This window comes from Tachyglossus aculeatus, chromosome 4 (genome assembly GCF_015852505.1).
Source record: "Tachyglossus aculeatus isolate mTacAcu1 chromosome 4, mTacAcu1.pri, whole genome shotgun sequence".
Taxonomy (NCBI): Eukaryota; Metazoa; Chordata; class Mammalia; order Monotremata; family Tachyglossidae; genus Tachyglossus; species Tachyglossus aculeatus.
The window spans coordinates 84,081,474-84,102,588 of record NC_052069.1 but is presented as its reverse complement, the minus strand read 5'-3'; the positions used below and the strand labels follow the sequence as shown (position 1 = coordinate 84,102,588).

At 42.5% G+C, this 21,115-nt stretch overlaps 1 protein-coding gene across 2 annotated transcripts in view; it reads left to right on the top strand.

Annotated features, from left to right (window-relative positions):
- Window positions 1–21,115, top strand: part of VPS13B (vacuolar protein sorting 13 homolog B) — a 1,018,523-nt gene that overhangs the window by 882,714 nt on the left and 114,694 nt on the right. For both annotated transcript variants that reach the window (XM_038744561.1, XM_038744562.1), the window contains exon 42: window positions 6,873–7,034. In XM_038744561.1, the coding sequence (XP_038600489.1) occupies window positions 6,873–7,034 (162 nt within the window). The remainder of the gene's footprint in view (window positions 1–6,872; window positions 7,035–21,115) is intronic.

Sequence of the window (21,115 nt, the reverse complement as noted above, 5' to 3'; positions counted from 1 at the left end):
TGAACAATGCATTTAATAAAAAACAAGCATATGAAAATAAGAGAGTCATTGATGGAGCATATACAACCAGAATATTTTGGACCTGGTATGACTGCCTGTTATAAGAGGACACATGTGTGGCAACTACTGCAAAATGGCTTTCAGAAATATCAGTTTCCTCCCCGGGTAAAAAAAAATCCTCTCGGACGCAGCTACACATATAAATGAAATATGGTGCATAAATATTTAAATGTTTTAAACCACATCAGAGTGTGAATGACTGACTGACTAACACGGTGCCTTGAAGGAATATTCTGAGTTGAAAAAATGGAATTGTATATTTGATTAAGTAGAGCCATATGTCACGTAGCATATTGCTGACAGGTACATTCTATGAATAGTTGGGTCTGATTTACTCAGGGATTTGACAATGTTAACATGAGTCACAAGGGGATATACTTCTGTAATTGTTGCTGTAATTTTCTTGTTTCCTCCCATGTCAGTGGGGCTTGCCACCACATTCTAAAGTGGTGGACATCTAACCCAGCGGTTTCCAAATTAACTGCAAATTTAACTAATTGGAAGTTACGGGACACTCAGAGTAGAAACGTGCTCCCAACTGCTTACTAAACTTATTGTTACGAGGAGACTCTGCCTGTGCTTTATCGCCATTAGAGGGGAAGTTCAGTTTCCCAATCCTAGATTTTATGGTGTGTGCCGTGCTCACAGAGCGTAATTGCTGCCAACCAGAAACATGAATCTAATAAGCAAGAGATGCTATTTGAGTGCCTCACATATTTTCTATTGGATTAATATCTTAGGCAAGTCATTTTTTATGCAGTGCGGATGGGCCAGACAGATGAAGCATGAAGCAATTTGGCCTTTCACCTTTAGGTCACAAGTTCAAGATTAACAGAAGCCTTGTCGGGGTCTGGTTTTTCTAGCTGTGAATTGATTTTTTTTTCTCCCCTTTGTTAAATGATGAATGCTTTGTGAAAGCAGATTAGACTACGGACACACCGAATTCAATTTGCGTTGTGTTTCTGGGTCAGCATGCTGAGATTCTGAGGAGATTAACATTTAAAGAATTTTTCCTCAGCACGATTATATTCTGTGGCCTTATCTTAGATAAACTAACATATACCAGCTTAATGGCAGATGATAACATATGCTAACAGGCATCTAAGTGTGTAGACAAAGCTCATGATATTATGGTTGCCCAATTAATGTGACCATTGGGGGGTTTTAATTTTAGTTCATTCAGAGCATGTATTATGACATAAAATGCATATGAATGTTTTTTATCATGTGTCCTGTGCTTAAAGCATTCCAAGAACTGTTTAAACTTGTCGAGTTTCATTGAACTCTGCAGATGAAGGGGCAGTGGGGAAAACAACTCCCTGAGAACTTTGTGTATTCTTTAGAAAAATGTAAATAACCCCTTGAGTTCTTTCATTTACATTTTTTCCTAGCCCGCTCATCATTTATTAAAGGTCAGTTTTTAGAAGTAAGGAAAGCAATACAGTTTGTTTTTTTTTCCCCTTTCCAGGGCCATGTGTTGGCTGAACCGCTATGTTCCCAACAGATTGATCTCAATTCATTAAGAAAACTAAATTTGGCCCATTGGATTTTCAAGCAAATTGAGATTTGGACTCTCATTAAGTCGTAGGAGTTTGATGGCAAGCTGATTAGAACAAAAAATCTTAACAATGTACCAGGATGGCTGAATTTTTAATTCTCAGAGCACTTAGTATAGCTCTCTGTACACTTTCAGTGCTCAGTAAATATCATTGATTGGTCTCAACTGATGATATAAGACTAGTGGGGAGTTTTGTGGTAGTTCTGACTCCAAGTTACTGAGGATCATATTTTCTAAGAGATCTGATCATTGACCATGCTGGAACCTCCTGTGGTTGATGCTCCAACAAGACAGGTTATGCTTCCGCTGTCCCATGGCAGCAAATCCATGATTTTTTTGTTTTTGCTTTTCAATGGTATTTGCTAAGCGCTTACTATGTGCCAGGTATTGTACTAAGCACCAGGGTAGAGACAAGCTTATCAGGTTGGACCCATTCCCTGTCCCACATGGGACTCACAGTCTTAATCTCCATCTTATAGATGAGGTAACTGAGGCACAGAGAAGTGAAGTGCCTCACCTGTCCAAGGTCACACAGTAGACAAGTGGCTGAGCTGGGATTAGAACCCAGGTCCTCCAACTCCCAGGCCCATGCTCTTTCCACTAGGCCGTGATGCTTCCATATTGCCTAGAGGAGCTCATTGTCGTGCAAGAGGAAATCTGAGATGGCCCAGCCCAAGCTGGTCTTTGAAATACTGAATAATAATAATAATAATAATGGTATTAAGTGCTTACTATGTGCAAAGCACTGTTCTAAGCGCTGGGGAGGTTACAAGGTGATCAGGTTGTCCCACGGGGGGCTCACAGTTTTAATCCCCATTTTACAGATGAAGGGACTGAGGCACAGAGAAGTTAAGTGACTTGCCCAGGTCACACAGCTGACAGTTGGCAGAGCCGGGATTTGAACCCATGACCTCTGACTCCAAAGCCCGGGCTCTTTCCACTGAGCCACGCAGCTGCTCCTGAGTGGCTGAAGATGAAAATCTCCTAGCTCTTCAGGGAGCCATGGCAAAATGTAGTCCCGTGGATGAGAACCTGGGGTTCAGATCTCTTGGAGTATTTACCTGAAGACTCTCTTTAATTATTTTTTTATGGTATTTATTAAGGACTTACTGTGTGCCAGGCTCCGTACTAAGTGCTGGGGTGATACAAGCAAGTCAGGTTGGACACAGTCCCTGTCCCACATGGGACTCACAGTCTTAATCCCCATCTTATAGATGAGGTAACTGAGGCAGAGAGAAGTGAAGTGACTTGCCCAAGTCAGACAGCAGATGTGTAGCGGAGTCGGTCGGGATTAGAACATAGAGTCTTCTGATTCCAGGCCACAGCTGCTTTTCAGACTCTGCCTGAAGAAAGCGATCATTTGAGCATTCTTGGCCTGTTACTTCCAATTAACAGAACTGTCAAAAAACAGTGAAAAAAACCCAGAAACCAAAAGGCAATGCTGTTAATGATTCTTCAGCCTCCAGAAGCAAAAACTGTGTTAGGTCAAATATGTTTGTTTGTTGATGGTGGGCATGAATTTCACAAACTAAAGAATCATTGGCTGGAAACAGAGGAATTAGTTCTGGTTTCCTGATTTATTCTCCATGAGCATTCTTCCGCTCTTCTCTCTGGAGTCGCCAAAAACTTAGAGGTGTCCCAGAGATTCCAAATCCCAACTCGGAAAGATTCCTTTTCCCAGTTAGAGTACCAACTGACTCCATTCTATCCAAAATCACACTGTATTTCAGCCCGAGTCCCACTGGTTTTCCCAAAGCAAGGCCTAGGAGAATCTATGCACTTCTTCCATAGATAGCTTCCACTTTCCCTGTTGGAAATCATTAACATGTTTTACTGATCTACCCAAGGCAAATGGAAAACTCATTTTATCCCAACTTCCCATCTAGGTCATGGGCCCAACAGTTGAGAGAGTGGTTGGTTGATTAATGGAAACAGCACAGGACTGTGAGTCAGAGGATATGGGTTCTAATTCTGCCAACCTACTTGCTTTGTGTGACCTTGGGGAAGTCACTGATCATCTGTGTGCCTCAGTTTCCTCATCTGCAAAATGGGGATACAATGCCTGTTCTCTCTCCTGCTTAGACAGTGAGTCCCATGTGGGATCTGATTATCTTGTACCTACTTCAGCACTTAGTAGTGTTTGGCACAGAGTAAGTACTTAAGAAATACCACAGTTATAAATGAGCCTGCTGTTGGGTAGGGACTGTCTCTATGTGTTGCTGACTTGTACTTCCCAAGTGCTTAGTACAGTGCTCTGCACACAGCAAGCGCTCAATAAATACGATTGATTGATTGATTGATAGTAGTAGTAGTAATAGTAGTAGTAGTGGCAGCAGCTGTATTGAGAAGAGCAGAAAAAAAATGTCTAAGTCTGAACTTTCCCACTCTGAATCAGAGCTGCCCCCTTGGCTTGATAAGAATAATGGTGATATTTATTAAGCAGTTACTATGTGATAAGCACTTGAGGTAGCTACAAGACGGTCTGACTGGACACAATCCCTGTCCTACGTGGGACTCACAGTCTAAGAGATAGAGTGAGCAGGGATCACATTCCCATTTTACAAATGAGGAAATGGTAACCCATCACTTAAAATAGTGCTTGGCACATAGTAAGCGCTTAACAAATACCATTAAATAAAGGGAATTTCCCAAGGTCACATAGCAGGCCAGTGGCAGAACTGGGGTTAGAACGCAGGACTCCTGGATCCCAGCTCTGTGCTCTTTCTCCTACACACTGCCTCTCATCTGGTGGATCCTTAGGAAAGAAGGGGCTCCAATTTTCTGGGGATTCCAGGTCAAATTGGTTTATTAAATCTGGTTCCCATCTGCTGTCCTAAGCCTCTCTGCAGGGCCAGCTTAGAAAGCTTAGAACTGTACCAGATTTCTCAGATTTCTCTGACCTTAGTGCCCTGATGGCTCTAGAATTGGCCTGACTTTCAAGGGTATAGGTCTTGGATAGAGTCACTGTATTTTGCAGAATCGGGACAACTCCACTAGATTGCTCAGTTTATCCGACATTGGCCCCCCCTGCAGCTCTTGCTCTCTTTAATAGTAAGATTTAAGGAATCAAAGTGATTATCATGTGTCTACCCCAGTGCTTAAGACAATGATTGGCTCACAGTAAGGACTTCAAAAATACTACAATGATTGTCATCATCATCATTATTAAAACTCCTCCCTCTAGACTGTATGCTCCTGTATTGAACTCTCCCAAGCCCTTAGTACAGTGTTCTGCACAAAGTAAGAACTCAGTCAATACCATCGATTGATTGAGTGGGTAGGGAACATGTCTACCAACTCTGTTTTTATAGTACTTTAGTATTCTTGAAGTGCTCTGCACACAGTATGTGCTCGATAAATGTGACAGATCGATTGATATAATAAAAAGCTTATTCAGTTAAGCTCTCTCAATTTCTGGATTTCTAGACTGCTAAGAGACTCCAACCCCACATTTCCCTTCCCCACCTCACTCTTATTTGTTGTCAAGAAAAAAGGGAAAGGAGAGCACACAGGCATGAGATTTCTTCCTGATGTCCTGATTTTGAGCTGACACAATATAGTCGCCTGGTCATGGGGCAAGCTAAGCAGCCTGCAAAATCAGTAGATCATTTTTGCTCCCTTTAGATAATACTAAAAATGTTACTCTTTTGGAGGCACCTGGACAGAAGACTTAAATGTACAACTTGATAATGCTACAGTTAGCTGAGTTCTCTGCAGGGGCCCTGTAAATATTGGGTTCTTTTGAATTCTGATAAGCGTTTTGGGCTAATAATAATAATGGTGCATTTGTTAAGCCCTTACTATGTACCAAGCACTGCACCAAGCCCTGGGGTGGATACAGTGTAATCACAACAGTCTCTGTCCCACATGGGACTCACATTCTAAGGAGGAGGTAGAATGGGTGTTTAATAATAATAATAATGGGCATTTATTAAGCCCTTACTATGTGCAAAGCACTGTTCTAAGCGCTGGGGATGTTACAAGGTGATCAGGGTGTCCCCTGGGGGGCTCACAGTCTTCAACCCCATTTTACAGATGAGGTCACTGAGGCCCAGAGAAGTTCAGTGACTTGACCAAAGTCACACGGCTGACAAGTGGCAGAGCCGGGATTTGAACCCATGACCTCTGACTCCACAGCCCTAATCTCCATTTTACAGATGAGGAAATGGAGTCACTGAGAAGTTAAAGGGGCGGCGTAAGGTCACACTGCAGACAAGTGGCAGAACTGGGATTACAACCCAGGTCTCAAAAGCCCAGCTAATATTGCACTTGAATCTGTGACCTTTAGGCATTTCATATTGGCTTCACCCTCAACCCCATGGCAGTTATATGATGGTACACATGATAGATGATGGTATATCTTTAAATTATGTATTTTAAATTGTATATTTATATTAATGTCTGTTTCTCCATCTAGACTGCAAGTTGCAAGAATTGGGCAGGAACATGTCTGCCAATTCTGTTGTATGTTACCCTCCCTAACACTAAGTACAGTGCTCTGCACGTAGTGAGCTCTCGTTAAGTGCTATCAATGATGATGGTGGTGATTACACTTACTATTTGAGTTGATTGATTTTGCATAGATTCTAAGCTCACTGTGGGCAGGGAACATATTTGTTTATTGTTTTATTTTTCTCTCCCAAGCGCTTAGTACAGTGAGCTCTCAATAAATACAATTGAATGAATGAATAAATGAAGCTCAGCTCAATACAGTATAGGGGATTTTTTTCCCCCATATTTACATCTCTCACTCCTAACCGAGGATTTACACGCACACACATGACCACGTACGCCTCCTGAAAGGAGGAAAGTAAGCGCTATCTAGTGCTACCTTCTGGAATGTGGCTTTGGTAAAATGATCTTGATTGTCTCGCTTAGAAGACCTGGAACAGTAATTCTGGCCTCCAGTGCTCTGTTCACTGTTCACGATATACTGCTTAACAGCTTTGTTTGTAACATACCAACATGTTCATTTACTCTACGAAATGTTCAAGGTTTAAGAAATCTCATTATTCTTTGACTCTTCTATGTGGCTGATGTATTTTGCAGCAGCATACATTCGTACACATTACTGGAACCCTTCAGACCTCCTTAGGCTATTTTTGTGCTTATGCTGGAAGTATAGGATGCTGAAGCTAATAACAGCCGATCTTTTAGTGTTTCTGTGTTGTAACAATCGCCACTGGGCAGACAGCTGCCAAACATCTTGCAATTAAACTGATGCATGTTGGCTTTCATATCCTTTTTCTTTCAGAACAAATGCCCAGAGGCAGAGGAGTTGGTCTTTGGCCATTTTGTGATCTGTAACGACACACAGGAGACACTGCGGTTTGGCCAGGTGGATACTGATGAAAATATTCTGCTGGCTTGTCTCCGCAGTCACCAGTACAGCTGGCGCTCTCACAAGTCCCCACAGGTATTTCAGAAACAACCTTACAAACGCAGCGATTGTTAAAACTGTGTGTTCAATTATTCTGCATTTTTATTCATGTGCTCAAGTATTCTATCTTGTTAAGCCTCTCAGGAGGTAAGTACAAAAGTTACATCAGCATGGAGAGGCAGAGGGGAAAAACTGAAGAAACCCAGAAATAGGATACACATAGACACATATACTCAGTCATTATTTCTCTCTCTCTCTCTCTCTCTCTCTCTCTCTCTGTCTCTCTCTCCTTTAGAAAATCACAAATCTGGATTGTTTGGGTTTTTTCAACTGTAAAAATCTGTATAAACTCTTTTTCTCCTGAGGTGCAAACTGTAGGTCTTTGGGGGAACAGTTTAGGAATGTTATCCTGTAAATAATATTTTATCTGCTTTACTGCTTTGTTCTTTGTTCTCATTTGTGGTCAAGAGAAATTGTGAGATAATATGAATACTAATAGTGTGATCTGATGGGTGATTAAATAGCGTGTTTTTAAGCAACAGGGAGCTGCTATGGTGATATTGAAGGTCAGGCCTTCAGGTATGCATGTGCACAGATGTCATCAGCTCTGTGGGTTTCATGACAAGAGCATTAAACCCAGAAGGGTCACAGGGTAAATGTGAGTGATTCTGAGGAAACGGTAAGGCTGCTGCGGAGAAGATCCAAGCAGCCGGACAGAGCATTCCCTGCAACCTTGTGCTCTGGTCACCCACCCTTCTGTCCTATCTTTTCTAATTGCTTGATGTGGTGAAGATGCAAGGCTGTGAGAAGGAACCTAGATTGGATTGGACAGGCAAAAACACCATTTTAAAAGGCACTGATTAAAAGCTTGAAAATTACTGGGACCTCTAAAGTTGCTTAATCTTCCAGGGGCTACAAATAGGGAGTGCACAAAATGGTGGTTGTTGGCTGGAAGGCAGCCATCTCTTCTCTGACCTCCTCTCCCAACCTCCCAGTGAACTGCAGTGTTGTTGTGTGCTGCTGTTGTGTGAAATAGACCTAAATTTCAGATTTATGTTCCTCTCATTCTAGCAAACAATGAATTTAGGCAGCAAGTGCTTAATTTTTTGAGAGAAAAGAACTAATATTATGTGCCTGCCAGTCTTCAGAAGTGGACTCTCATTTTTTTTTTAGTATTGTAACTGTGGCCTCTTGAGTCTGAACCTAGGTTCCAAGGCCAACAGCGGGATTGAGTGCAAATCCATCTGTGGATATCATTCATTCATTCAGTTGTAATAATTGAGCGCTTATTGTGTACCAAGCACTGTACTAACATAGAATCAGAGAACGAAAATGAAATTCAGGAGCCCCCTAACTCTAGGCACACAGGCCATAGTGATTGTCTAGTTGTTTTCTCTCCACCTTCTGTAGCCCATCCCAGAATTTTCTCACTCTTTTTAATGGTACTTGTTAAGCACTTACTATATGCCAAGCCCTGTACTAAGCGCTGTGGTAGATAAAAGATATTCAAGTTGGGAGCAGTCCCTGTCCCACTTGGGGTTCACAGTGTAAGTAGGAAGATTGAATCCCCATTTTACAGATGAGATAACTGAGGCACAGAGAAGTGAAGTGGTTTGCCTAAGGCCACACAGAAGGCAGGTGTTGGAGCTGGGGTTAGAATTTAGATCCTCTGACTCTGAGGCCCAAGTTCTTTCCACTAGATCAGGCTGCTTCTAATCCAATCCAACCAAATTATTTCTAGCTGCCAGTTAAATAAACCTAGTCCAATCTCTGTGGACTTGAATAGCTGGTCAGTGTTCTATAAAAATATTTTCACATCCTTTGTTAAATTAGTTTCTAGCCTTCTCTACCTCAAAATCTGTCTCTCAAGTGTCCAATCCTTAAGATATAGCTACCATATGCGGTTTCTCTGGTGCCTAAGTAGAGATGGTGGCTTTAGAATGTGTTGCCATGTTTTCTCCAGGTGAGAAGGACCTTGCTTTGGTAGATTTCAGGGGGAAGAGAATTCCACGAAGAAGAAAAGATGTGAGCAAAAATGTCAGAGGTTGGCAAGCTGTCAGTGAGGTTCAGCGAGAGGATTTGATTAGTAGAAGTGAAGAGTGCTTAAGTAGATATGGTGGCTTAAGACCCTGTTGCCATGTTTTCTCCAGACCATTGGCTCACTTTGGGCAGGGAACATGCCTACCAACTCTGTAATATTGTAATGATAATAATAATAATAATAATGGCATTTATTAAGTGCTTACTATGTGCAAAGCACAGCTCTAAACGCTGGGGAGGTTACAAGGTGATCAGGTTTTCTCACAGGGGGCTCACAGTCTTAATGCCCATTTTACAGATGAGGTAACTGAGGCACAGAGAAGTGAAGTGACTTGCCCAAATTCACACAGCTGACAATTTGTACTCTCCCAAGTGCTTAGTACAGTGCTCTGCACACAGTAAACGCTCAGTAAATACTGTTGATTGATCATCAGGGTTAACTACTCTGTGACCTTCAAACTCCTGTTTATGAGATGAGGATAATAATAAAGGACCATTCTCCATTCTCAATTGCGTTACATTTTCGAGGAACGTAACGTAGTTGTGTTGTGATATGCCTGTACTCAATATATGATTGCTCTAGTACAGTGCATTTCTAGAACACTGATAGAAAAGGAAAAATGTACTTTCTCAATCATATTTGAGTGCTTCGTATGTGCAGAGCACTGCACTAAACATTTGGGAGAGTACAATACAATGGAGTTGGTAGACGCTTTCCCTGCTCACAATGAGTTTTCAGTCTAGAGGGGGACAGACAGACATTAATATAAATAATTTCTAATCTGTAATTTATAGATATGTTCATAAATGCTGTGGGGTTGAGGGTGGGGTGAATACCAAATATCCAAAGATCACAGATCCAAGTGCACAGATGGCCCTGAAGAGAGAAGGGGGAAAAGAGGGCTTAATTGGGGAAGGCTTGTGACTGCCTTCTGTGACTAAAGGGAAATCATTTCAGTGAGTCCTGAAAATACCACTTGAAGATTAGCTAATCTCCGGTCAGTCTCCCTCTCTCCCTACCCCCCTTCTCCCTCCCCACCATCTACAAAGGCAACATCCTCACTTTAATATTATATCCGCTTCAAAATTAGTCAACCTGTACAATTTGTGGGAGAACAAGTAGAAATAAGTTGTCAAACATAAGGGCAGGGATTGTGTCTACCAACTCTATTGTATTGTATTGTCCCTAGCACTTTCACTACAGTGCTCCTAAATAATCAATGATTGATTAAAAAGATGAGCTGAATACCAGCAACTAAAGAATTAAAAAACAAGTAAATAATGAGGAATGATTGCCAGGGCAGGCGATGAATGACATAACAGGGAAGGGAGAGATTAATCAGGGAAAATCTTTTAAAGGAGGGCTTGGGAGGTGAGAAGAAGCTGTTTGGCAGATTTCAGGGGGAAGAGAATTCCACGCAGAAGGAAAGATAGAGGAAAAGTGTCAGAGACCGGAAGCTGTCAGTGAGAGGGTTTGGTTCTTGTGCTTCCCAAGCGCCTAGTACAGTGCTCTGCACACAGTAAGCGCTCAATAAATACGATTGAATGAATGAGAAGTGAAGAGTGCTAAAGGGGAGGAGACAACTGATGAAAAGTCTTAAATCCAAATCTTACTCATTTGTATATTCAGTTACTCATTTGATTGCTCTATCTGTAAATCTTATGCCTGTTTCTTCCATTAGACTGTTAGCTTCTTGTGGGCAGTTCTTTATTTTGAACTTCCCAATTGTTTAGTATAATACACTGCACACACTAAGTGCTCAATCAGTACCATTGAATGGGGGCAAGATGATTGAGTGTTTTAAAGCCAATGGTAAGGAGTTTTTCTTTGCCGAGCTGGATGGATGACCATTGGAGGATACTGAGGAGTGGGGAAATGTGGACTGAATGTTTTTGTAAAAAAAAAAAAAAAAAAATTGATCTGGGCAGCAGAGTGAGGAATAGACTAGGCAAGAGGGGAAGAAGGGAGCCTACTGAAAACAGGCAACTGAAACAAGTCCAATCTCTGATTCACAGGCCAAGCGTGAAGCCTCAGCTGCATCACCTTAGGCATCATGTGGTCTCAAAATGATATTTTCAGAGCCACCCGACAACATAAAGCAGATGTCTGTTAATCTGTTAAAAGAATTCGCAGCTCCGTCCTGTTAGTGAACTGACCTGAGTTTCAAGGTGCTCTGCAGTCAGAGTAGTCACTTGTGGTTGAGGTTGTATAAAGGAAAGGTGGACATTTAATGTGTCTTAACCAAAACACAATATGCTTTAGAAGCCTCTAAGACCAACAACCAAAATGGGCCCATGGGAGCTTAACAGAATTTCTTGCTATTGCAATAGCAAATTCTGCCACGTTCTAAAGAAGGCTTACACCAGAGAGTCATTACCCTAGGAACCGTGATTTAAACAGCACCTGGAGGTAATCACAGACACACAGCTAGACAAATTGTTTCTTTCTCCTGACCTGGAATCCTATTCTGTAGTGCCCAACAACCCTAGTTCAATAATAATAAAAAGAAGAATTTGCTTATTAGGAACACTTGTATGTGGTGGGTATACACTATCATGGCTCTAGGGCCACTCAAGGTCTTTATGAGACTTCCGTAGGTCCTTTAGGCTTTAGCATTAGCCCCCATGGGCAATGTAATTTCTGTTATTGAGTTTTTTCAAAAGATTAGGAAAGTAGTGGCAACACCTGGAATGGGGTCAGACTATTACAGAACCACACAGGATGTTTCTAACATCACCGCAAGTTCAACAGGATGGGAAGACACACATGGACGCAAGTGGTTCGGGAATCCGATCCAAAGCTGAGAAACCAGAGAGCGTAAACTTTTTTGGAACTGGGAAGTCATGAAACCCTCCCTGTGTTTTCTAGCACATGAAAGAGACCTACTTATACCGCTGGACATTCCGCAACATTTTCTTTTCTGCCTAAACAAACAAAGGGGGAGCAAAACAATCCTGCACAAGGAAATGATAAAAAAAATATTCATTTGAGGACAGTCAGATATTCTTTCACACTGAGCCCTTACATATCAAAGGCCCAGTTAAGTAGTGAAGCCTCCCATGGAGGACAATGGGTGCGCCTTACTCCTCAGGACCCCGTGAAAAGCAATTGAGAACGACAGTGGTTTGCCCAGCTTTATTCACCCTTTCGTCATTCATTCATTCAGTCGTATTTATTGAGCAAAATACTGTGTGCAGAGCACTGTAGTAAGCATTTGGGAAAGTGTGATAAAACAGTAAACAGATATATTCCCTGCCCACAAGGAGTGTACAGTCTAGAGGGACTGTAGCCAGCCAGTCATTCACCCCCCCACCCCTCCTGCCCCCAAGGGATACAGAGTGCCCTGGTCAAGTGTGAGGGTGAGGGTATTGCCCAATTCACAGCCAGCAGAGGTGACTGAAGTGACCACTGATCATGGAAAAAGCCAGCAACCTCAGAAGAACCAAACATAGCTGCAATTGATTCATATCTGTAATTTATTTATATTAATGTCTGTCTCCCCCTCTAGACTGTAAGCTCATTGTGGGTGGGGAATGTGTCTGCCAACTCTGTTACATTGTACTCTCCCAAGTGCTTAGTACAGTGCTCTGCACATAGGAAGCGCTCAATAAATACAATTGACTGACTGGCTGACCTTTAAGGAAATAGTTGCCATTAGAACATCCTCCTGGGAGGCTTTCTTGTAAGCAATGTAAATGGATCATTTTTCGCCAGAAAGTAGAATAGATCAAATGGGCCCTTGGCATCATTAGCCCTTTACCTAATTGTTTAGCTGATGTCTTGGGGGTCCCCTTTTTCTGAACTTTAGCCAGCTCCCCAAATTGAACACATCCAAGGTTCTTGTACTTTGGGATTCCCAACCACAACTCCACCCTGATGGAATATAGCCATCCAGAGCACTCCCAAATTACAAGGCATTCCCGGCCAGTGACTTAAAAAATGACCCCAAAGTTGACAGTGGAATCTGTCAATAGTATTTATTGAGCGTTTACTTTGTGCACAGTACTGTACTAAGTGCTTGGGAGAGTACAGTATAACAGGGTTGGTAGACACATTCTCTGCCCTCAGCGAGCTTATAATCTAGAGGGATCAGTCAGTCAATCATATTTATTAAGTGCTTGCTATGTGCAGAGCACCATACTAAGCACTTGGGAGAATCCAATAGCGCAATAAAACAGACACATTTCCTGCCCACAGTGATCTTACAGTCTAGAATGAGTTTACAGTTTAGAGGGAGCAGTTGGGATTCAGTGTATCTAGCTTTACTCTGTGATTAAAGGGAGGGAGTGATAGCGGGAGGAAGGGAGATGGAGAGAGAATAGATAATTATCCTGTGGATATGAAGATGTGATTGCTAATAAGGAGAGCCAGTCCGTGTGGATGGATGCCAATAAAGTCCTGTAGATGACTAGCATTTTATTCCATGCTATGTTCACATACAGGACATACTGTGTCATGCATTTTCCACCTATGCTACTTGTTGTTTTCAAATCTGTCCCTTGAGCTGAGACACATTCAAGCAGAAAGAGCAGAACTGATACTATAAAGACATATTCTCCATTCTCAAATGGCTGGAGAATAGCTGAAGGACCTTCTGTCATGGAAGTTATAAAGGTGGAGGGGGGCCGAGAACACAGTACATACAGACGTTCCTTTATATTTTACAAAAAGGCATATAAAGTGTTTTACAAAAATTAAAGATAGACTTAAACATTAGATTGAAGAAAGAAGCAGTTTATTTTGAAGGGTGGAGCTAAGTGATCACCCCCATCTCTCTCCTACCATTCAATCAATGGTATTTATTGAGCACTAACTGTGTGCAGAGCACTTTACTAAGAGATTGGGAGAGTACAGTATTAGAGCTGGTAGTAGACACAATGCCCACAATGAGCTTACAAGACTACTGCAAGAACACACTCCTCCCCAGACTCCACTAATAAGTTGTCTTCACTCACTCTCTCCACTCTCTCTCCTCCAATTCTCTCCTTGACCCCCTCCAATCTGGCTTCCACCCCCTTCACTCCATGGAAATAACCCTCTTTAAAGTCAACCATGATCTCCTTCTTGTCAAACCCAATGATCTGTCGTCCATCCTAATCCTCCTCAACTTCCTCACTGCCTTTGACACTGTGGACCACCCCCTTCTCCTGGAAACTTTAGCCAACTTTGGCTTTGCTGACACTGTCCTCTCCTGGTTCTCCTCTCGGCTCTCTGACTTCTCCTCAGTCTCTTTTGCTGACTCCTCCTCTGCCTCCCACCCTTTAACTTTGGGAGTCCCTCAAAGTTCAGTGCTGCATCCCCTTCTGTTCTCCATCAACACCCTCTCCCTTGGAGAACTCATTTGCTCCCATGACTTCAACTACTATCTCTAAACAGGTGATTCCTTCCCGCCTTCAGGGCTTCTCTATCTGGATGTCCAACCGACACCTCAAATTTAACACGTCCAAAGCAGAAATCATCTTCCTACCTTATCCTCCCCTTGACTTTCCTGTCACTGTAGACATCACCACATCTTCTCTGCCTCACAACCTCGTAACCTTGGAATTATTCTCAACTCATCTCTCTCATTCAATCCACAAATTCAATCTATCTCAAAATCCTGTTGATTCTGTCTTCGCAGCATCTCTAGAATATGCCCTTTCCTATCCAACCAAACTAGTACCTTGCTGATCCAAGCAGTTAACATTTCCCACCTTGTAGTCATTGACCATTGACCACCCAACCTCCTGTCTCTCCCCGTCCAGCCATACTTCACTGAAAAACTGATCAGCCGGTGTCTTCCCCACTCCTCAAAAACCAGCAATGGTGTCCAGCTGCCTCCGAGACAAGCGTCAGCTTTAAGGCACTCAATCAGCTCTCCCTCTCCCACCAAACTTTACTGATCTTCATTCATTCAATCGTATTTATTGAGTGCTTACTGTGTGCAGAGCCCTGTACTAAGCACTTGGGAGAGTCCAATGTAACAACAGACACATTCCCTGCCCAAAATGAGCTTACAGTCTAGAGGGGGAGACCAGCATTAATATAAACAAATTACACCTATGTACGTACGTGCTGTGGGGCTGGGAGGGGGGGATGAATAAAGGAAGCAAGCCGTACCCTTCAGTCCTCTAACACCAGCCTAGGCTCTGTAGGTTGATCTCGTCTATCCTGGCATTGACCCCTTCCCATATCCTTCCTTTTTCCTGGAACTCTTTCCCCCTACATATATGACAATCCACCACTCTCTCCATCATCAAAATCCTCCTGAAATCACTAAGCCCTCATTTCCCCTACCTGCCACCTCACCCTGACCCCCATTTTGCCTACACACTTGGCTGTGTAACCCTTAAGCACTTTATAACTCACCCCAGCTACCCAGCACTTATATCCATATCCTTATACTCTTTTTTTTCCCCTATCTGTAATAACTTACAGATAGGGGAGAAGCAGAGTGGCTCAGTGGAAAGAGTACGGGCTTGGGAGTCAGAGGTCCATGAGTTCTACTCCCGGTTCTGCCATTTGTCTGCTGTGTGACCTTGAGCAAGTCATTTCACTTCTCTGGGCCTCAGTTACCTCATCTGTAAAGTGGGGATTAAGACTGTGAGCCCCATGTGGGACAACCTGATCACCTCGTATCCCCCCAGTGCTTGGAACAGTGCTTTGCAAATAGCAAGTGGTTAGCAAATACCAACATTAATAATAATGGCATTTATTAAGCGCTTACTATGTGCAATGCAGTGTTCTAAGTGTTGCGGAGGTTACAAGGTGATCAGGTTGTCCCGCGGGGGGCTCACAGTCTTAATCCCCATTTTACAGATGAGGTAACTGAGGCGCAGAGAAGTTAAGTGACTTGCCCAAAGTCACACAGCTGACAAGTGGCGGAGCCTAGATTTGAACCCATGACCTCTATCTCCAAAGCCCGGCCTCTTTCCCCTGAGCCATGCTGCTGCTTCTTATTATTATTGTAATGGTCGCCTCCCTTTTTTTATGGTATTTAAGTGCTTACTCTCTGCCAGGCACTATACTAAGTGCTGGGTTAGATACAGGCGAATCAGGTTGGACACAGTCCATGTCCCACATGGGGCTCACGGTCTTAATCCCCATTTTACAGATGAGGGAACTGGGACTCAGAGAAGTGAAGTGACCTGCCCAAGGTTCCACAGCAGACCAGTGGCAGAGCCAGAATTAGAACTCAACTCCTCCTGACTCCCAGGGCTGTGTTCTTTCCACTAGTTCAGGCTGATTCTCTGTAATCCCTCTATAGACTGTAAGCACCTTGCAGGTGGGGGTCAAGCATGTCTACCAACTCGTATTGTACTTTCCCGAGCACTTAGCTCAATTCTCTGTGTACAGTAAGTGCTTAATAAATACCACTGATGATTGAGTGATTGACCTTTCAATTTTAGACATTAGTACTTGGAAAAAAGCATGACAAAATGTGCACATGCAATTTTATCTATAGATTTAATCCTACACTATGGTTTCAATAGTTTTAGGATCCGAGAAGAGGCTATTCTGCCCGTTCCAGAATGAAGTGTATATACCCTACCTCTTTCCCTCCCCTTCCCATTTCCCGGGTCCCCAGGAGGCAGAGGAAGCAGAGATTTAATCAGGGGTGGAAACTGAGAGGAGACAGGCTTCAAAAAGCAAACAGGCCAGCAAGCCATCATTTTGGGTCTTTTCCCTATTAAAAATGTAAGCTTCTTGTGGACAGGGAACCTATCTACCAACTCTACTATATTGAACTCTTCATAACACTTACCACAGTGCTTTGCACACAGTAGGAGCTCAGTAAATACTACTGATTGATTTGATTTGCAATCCTGACTGGAAGTCTCCAATTCTTATCACAACCCCAGGATGAGCAAAGCAGGGAGTCCATCGTAGAAAGCTGTGTGGGCCACACAAAGACCGTTATTATTATTATCACAAATATTATCATTTAGATCATACTTAGATCATTTAAATAGTGCCTCTTTAATCCAAAAACCCCATACTGTACTTCCCCAAGCACTTAGTACAGAGCTCTGCATACAGTAAGTACTAAATAACTTCGAGACTGTGAACCCGTTGTTGGGTATGGACCGTCTCTCTATGTTGCTGATTTGTACTTACCAAGAGCTTAGTACAGTGCTTTGCACACAGTAAGCGCTCAATAAATACAATTTACTGACTGACTGAATGAATGAAATACTGATTGACTGATTTATATACAGTAATGTCTTGAAATGCTATTTTTTGCTGACAAGGTGGTCTTAATTTACATTCTCATTCAATTCAATCGTATTTGTTGAGCGCTTATGTACAGAGCACTGTACTAAGCACTTGGAAAGTACAATACAGCAATAAAGAGAGACGGTTCCTGCCCATGACTAGCTCTATTCTGTATTTCAAACTCCAAAATTTATTCTGTTTTAGCTGTTCTGGAGAAGGTGCATCTCCATCTAGACTTTGTGCCACCTCAGTGAATAACTCTGTTGTTCCATGAAGACACATTAGCACAGAAACTGTCTGACACAGGAGGAAAAACAGACCTAATGTCCCAGTGTTACAAAGGAGCTGATAGAAGGAAAGTAGCCGTTATAATTTTTAAAAGTTAAAAATACAGCGCACCACACTGATTCAGCACTTGTTCAAACTATTGTTGCTGATTGCTATCAGATGTATTGTCATTAAGACATATAGGTTTGGGAAAGACTGGTGAAGTGGTGTGGGTTTGGAAAAAATTCATTCATTCATTCAATTGTATTTATTGAGCGCTTACTGTGTGCAGAGCACTGTACTAAGCGCTTGGGAAGCACAAGTCGGCATCATATAGAGACAATCCCTACCCAATGGCGGGCTCACAGTCTAGAAGGGGAGAGACAGGCATCAAAACAAGTAGACAGGCGTCAACAGCCTCAAAAATAGATAAATAGGATTATAACTATTTACACATCATTAATAAAATAAATTGAATAATTTCTTCTATTGGAGTTGAGGAATATGAGGCAGCAAGTTTAGACGGCGCATTCATTCATTCATTCATTCATTCAATCGTATTTATTGAGCGCTTACTGTGTGCAGAGCACTGTACTAAGCGCTTGGGAAGTACAAGTTGGCAACATACAGAGACGGTCCCCCCCTTCTATTCATTCATTCAATTCATTAAATCGTATTTATTGAGCGCTCACTGCTAGTATTCACCCCAGCGCTTAGTACAGTGCCTGACAAATAGTAAGCACTTATGAGACTGTAAACCTGGTGTGGGCAGGGATTGTCTCTATTGCTGAATTGTACTTTCCAAGTGCTTAGTACAGTGCTCTGTGCACAGTAAACTCTCAATAAATGACTGAATGAATGAAATACCAAAATTATTATTATTATTATTATCTTTAGAGGCTGGCAGTTGAAGATGCACATTATCAAGAACAACAAAAACAAAATGTACCTTGGAGTTTGAAATATAGAACTAATATGAGAATGTAAATAAGACCACCTTATCTGCAAAAAAAACCCCAAAGATATTATTGTATATCAATCAGTCAGTATTTATTTAGTGCTTACTGTGCACAGAACACCGTACCAAGTGCTTGGGAAAGTACAGTACTGTAGAGTTGATAGAAACAATCCCTGCCTATGGGTTAATATCCCAGGAATAAAATCCTTTTATGAGGATATTTCAGAGGAGTTTTATGGGAACTGTAAGACTCTAAACTGTGAGTCTCTAAACTGTAAGCCCATCCTCTAGGGTGAAAGACCATTGTGGGAAGAGAATGTGCCTGTCAATGTGTTGTATTGCACTCTCCCCAAGTGCCTAAAACAGTGCTCTGTCCACAGCACATGTTCAGTAAATACCACTGATGACTTCTAATTTGTATAAATGTCTAGGCAGGAGATTGTATAACATTTTATAGCACTTAACTAAAATGTCCCTCAGATTCCTCGGATTTTATTTCCCCCAGCAGTAAAAGCAAAATTATGACAGTGGAGGAGACCGGGGAAATAAAATGAGTATCCTTATTTATCATTCAAGCAATCAGTGGTAGTTATTGAGCACTTACTGTGTGCAGCACACTGTACTAAGTGCTTGGAAGAGTACAATACAAAATAATTAGGAGACATGTTCCCTGCTCGTAATGATTTTACAATCTAGAGGCCACACCACTGAGAATAAATGTGAGAATAGAGCGCTGCAGAAATCAATCCCTGTAAATCAGTCCCCGCCCCTTATCTCTTCCCCCGCCCCGAGGGACCAAGTCTCTCACTTACTCTTCCTTGATGGCAGGTATTGGTAGAGGGGAGTATGGCCCAGTGGATAGACCACAGGCCTGGGAGTCAGAAGGTCATGGGTTCTAATCCCACCTCAGCCCCTTGTCTGCTGTGTGACCTTGGGCAAGTCACCTGACTTCTCTGGGCCTCAGTTACCTATTCTGTAAAATAAGGGTTGACACTGTGAGCCCCATGTGGGTCAGGGACTGTGTCCAACCCGATTTGCTCGTATCCACTCCAGCGCTTAGTACAGTGTCTGGCACACAGTAAGCACTTAAGAAATACCGTAATTATTATTATTTTGGGGCCTGGGACAGGAATGGCATTCCATCCGTATTGCTCAGAGGCTGAGCCAGATCCTCCACTTCTGACTTGATCACTTTCAGCTTTTTGTTGAATGTCCTCCCGTACAGAGAAAGTAGAAGGTCCCAAAGTTTAAGGACCTGTAACTAGTAGGAGTAGTCATCATATTTATTAAGCTCTTATATTCAAAGGCCAGAAGCAAGCGCTGGGGGAAAGTACACAGATTAAAAATAGATGAGGTCATTTTATTATGATGTTGATTAATCATTCATTTATTGTCGTATTTATTGAGCATTTACTGTGTGCAGAACACTGTACTAAGCGCTTGGGAAGTACAAGTTGGCAACATATAGAGATGGTCCCTACCCAACAGTGGGCTCTGCCAGGCACTGTCCTAAGAGCTGGAGCAGGTACAAGCTAATCAGGTTGGGCATAGTCCATTTTACAGGTGAGGTAACTAAGGCACAGAGATGTTAAGTGACTAGCGCAAGGTTACAAAGCAGACCAGTGGCAGAACCGGGATTAGAACCCATGTCTTTCTGACCCCCAGGCCCATGATCTATCCACTAGAGCATTCTGCTTCCTATATCGTATTTATTGAGTGCTTACTGTCTGCAGAGTAAGACAGAAGAAGTACAGAAGAAGCAGTGTGGCTCAGTGGAAAGAGCACGGGCTCTGGAGTCCGAGGTCAGAGGTTCATATCTCGACTCTGCCAATTGCCAGCTGTGTGACTTTGGGCAAGTCACTTCACTTCTCTGAGCCTCAGTTCCCTCATCTGTAAAATGGGGATGAAGACTGTGAGCCCCCCGTGGGACAACCTGATCACCTTGTAACCTCCCCAGTGCTTAGAACAGTGCTTTGCACACAGTAAGTGCTTAATAAATGCCATCATTATTATTATTATTATTATTATTACAAAGAACTTGGGAAAGTACAGTACAGTAATAATAATGATAATAATAATGATAGCATTTATTAAGCGTTTACTATGTGTAAAGCACTGTTCTAAGCGCTGGGGAGGTTACAAGGTGATGTGGTTGTCCCACGAGGGGGGGGCTCACAGCCTTCAACCCATTTTACAGACGAGGGAACTGAGGCCCAGAGAAGTTAAGTGACTTGCCCAAAGTCACACAGCTGACAAGTGGCAAAGTCGGGATTTGAACTCATGACCTTTGACTCCCAAGCCTGTGCTCTTTCCACTGAGCCACGCTGCTTCTCTATGAATGAATGAGTCTGGCTCCACTGCCCAATCTCTAGAGCTTTGATTGGTCCCCACGGCCCTACTGTGCCTTGGTTTCCCCATTTGTATAATGAGGTTGATATCGTGTTATCTCGCACCCAGTTTGGGGCGTGTTAATTAATGATTGCAAAGCCCAGCCAGATCCTAGGGGGAAAGGGTTTATAGAAGCATAAAGGTTTGTCATTAGTAAGGAGAAGACCTAACACTGAAACAAACCACAGCTCTTGATTTCCTTCAAGAATTAATTCTACTGAATTCCTGTCCCAGGGGAATTTTTCCCAGTGAAAATTTACACCTCTT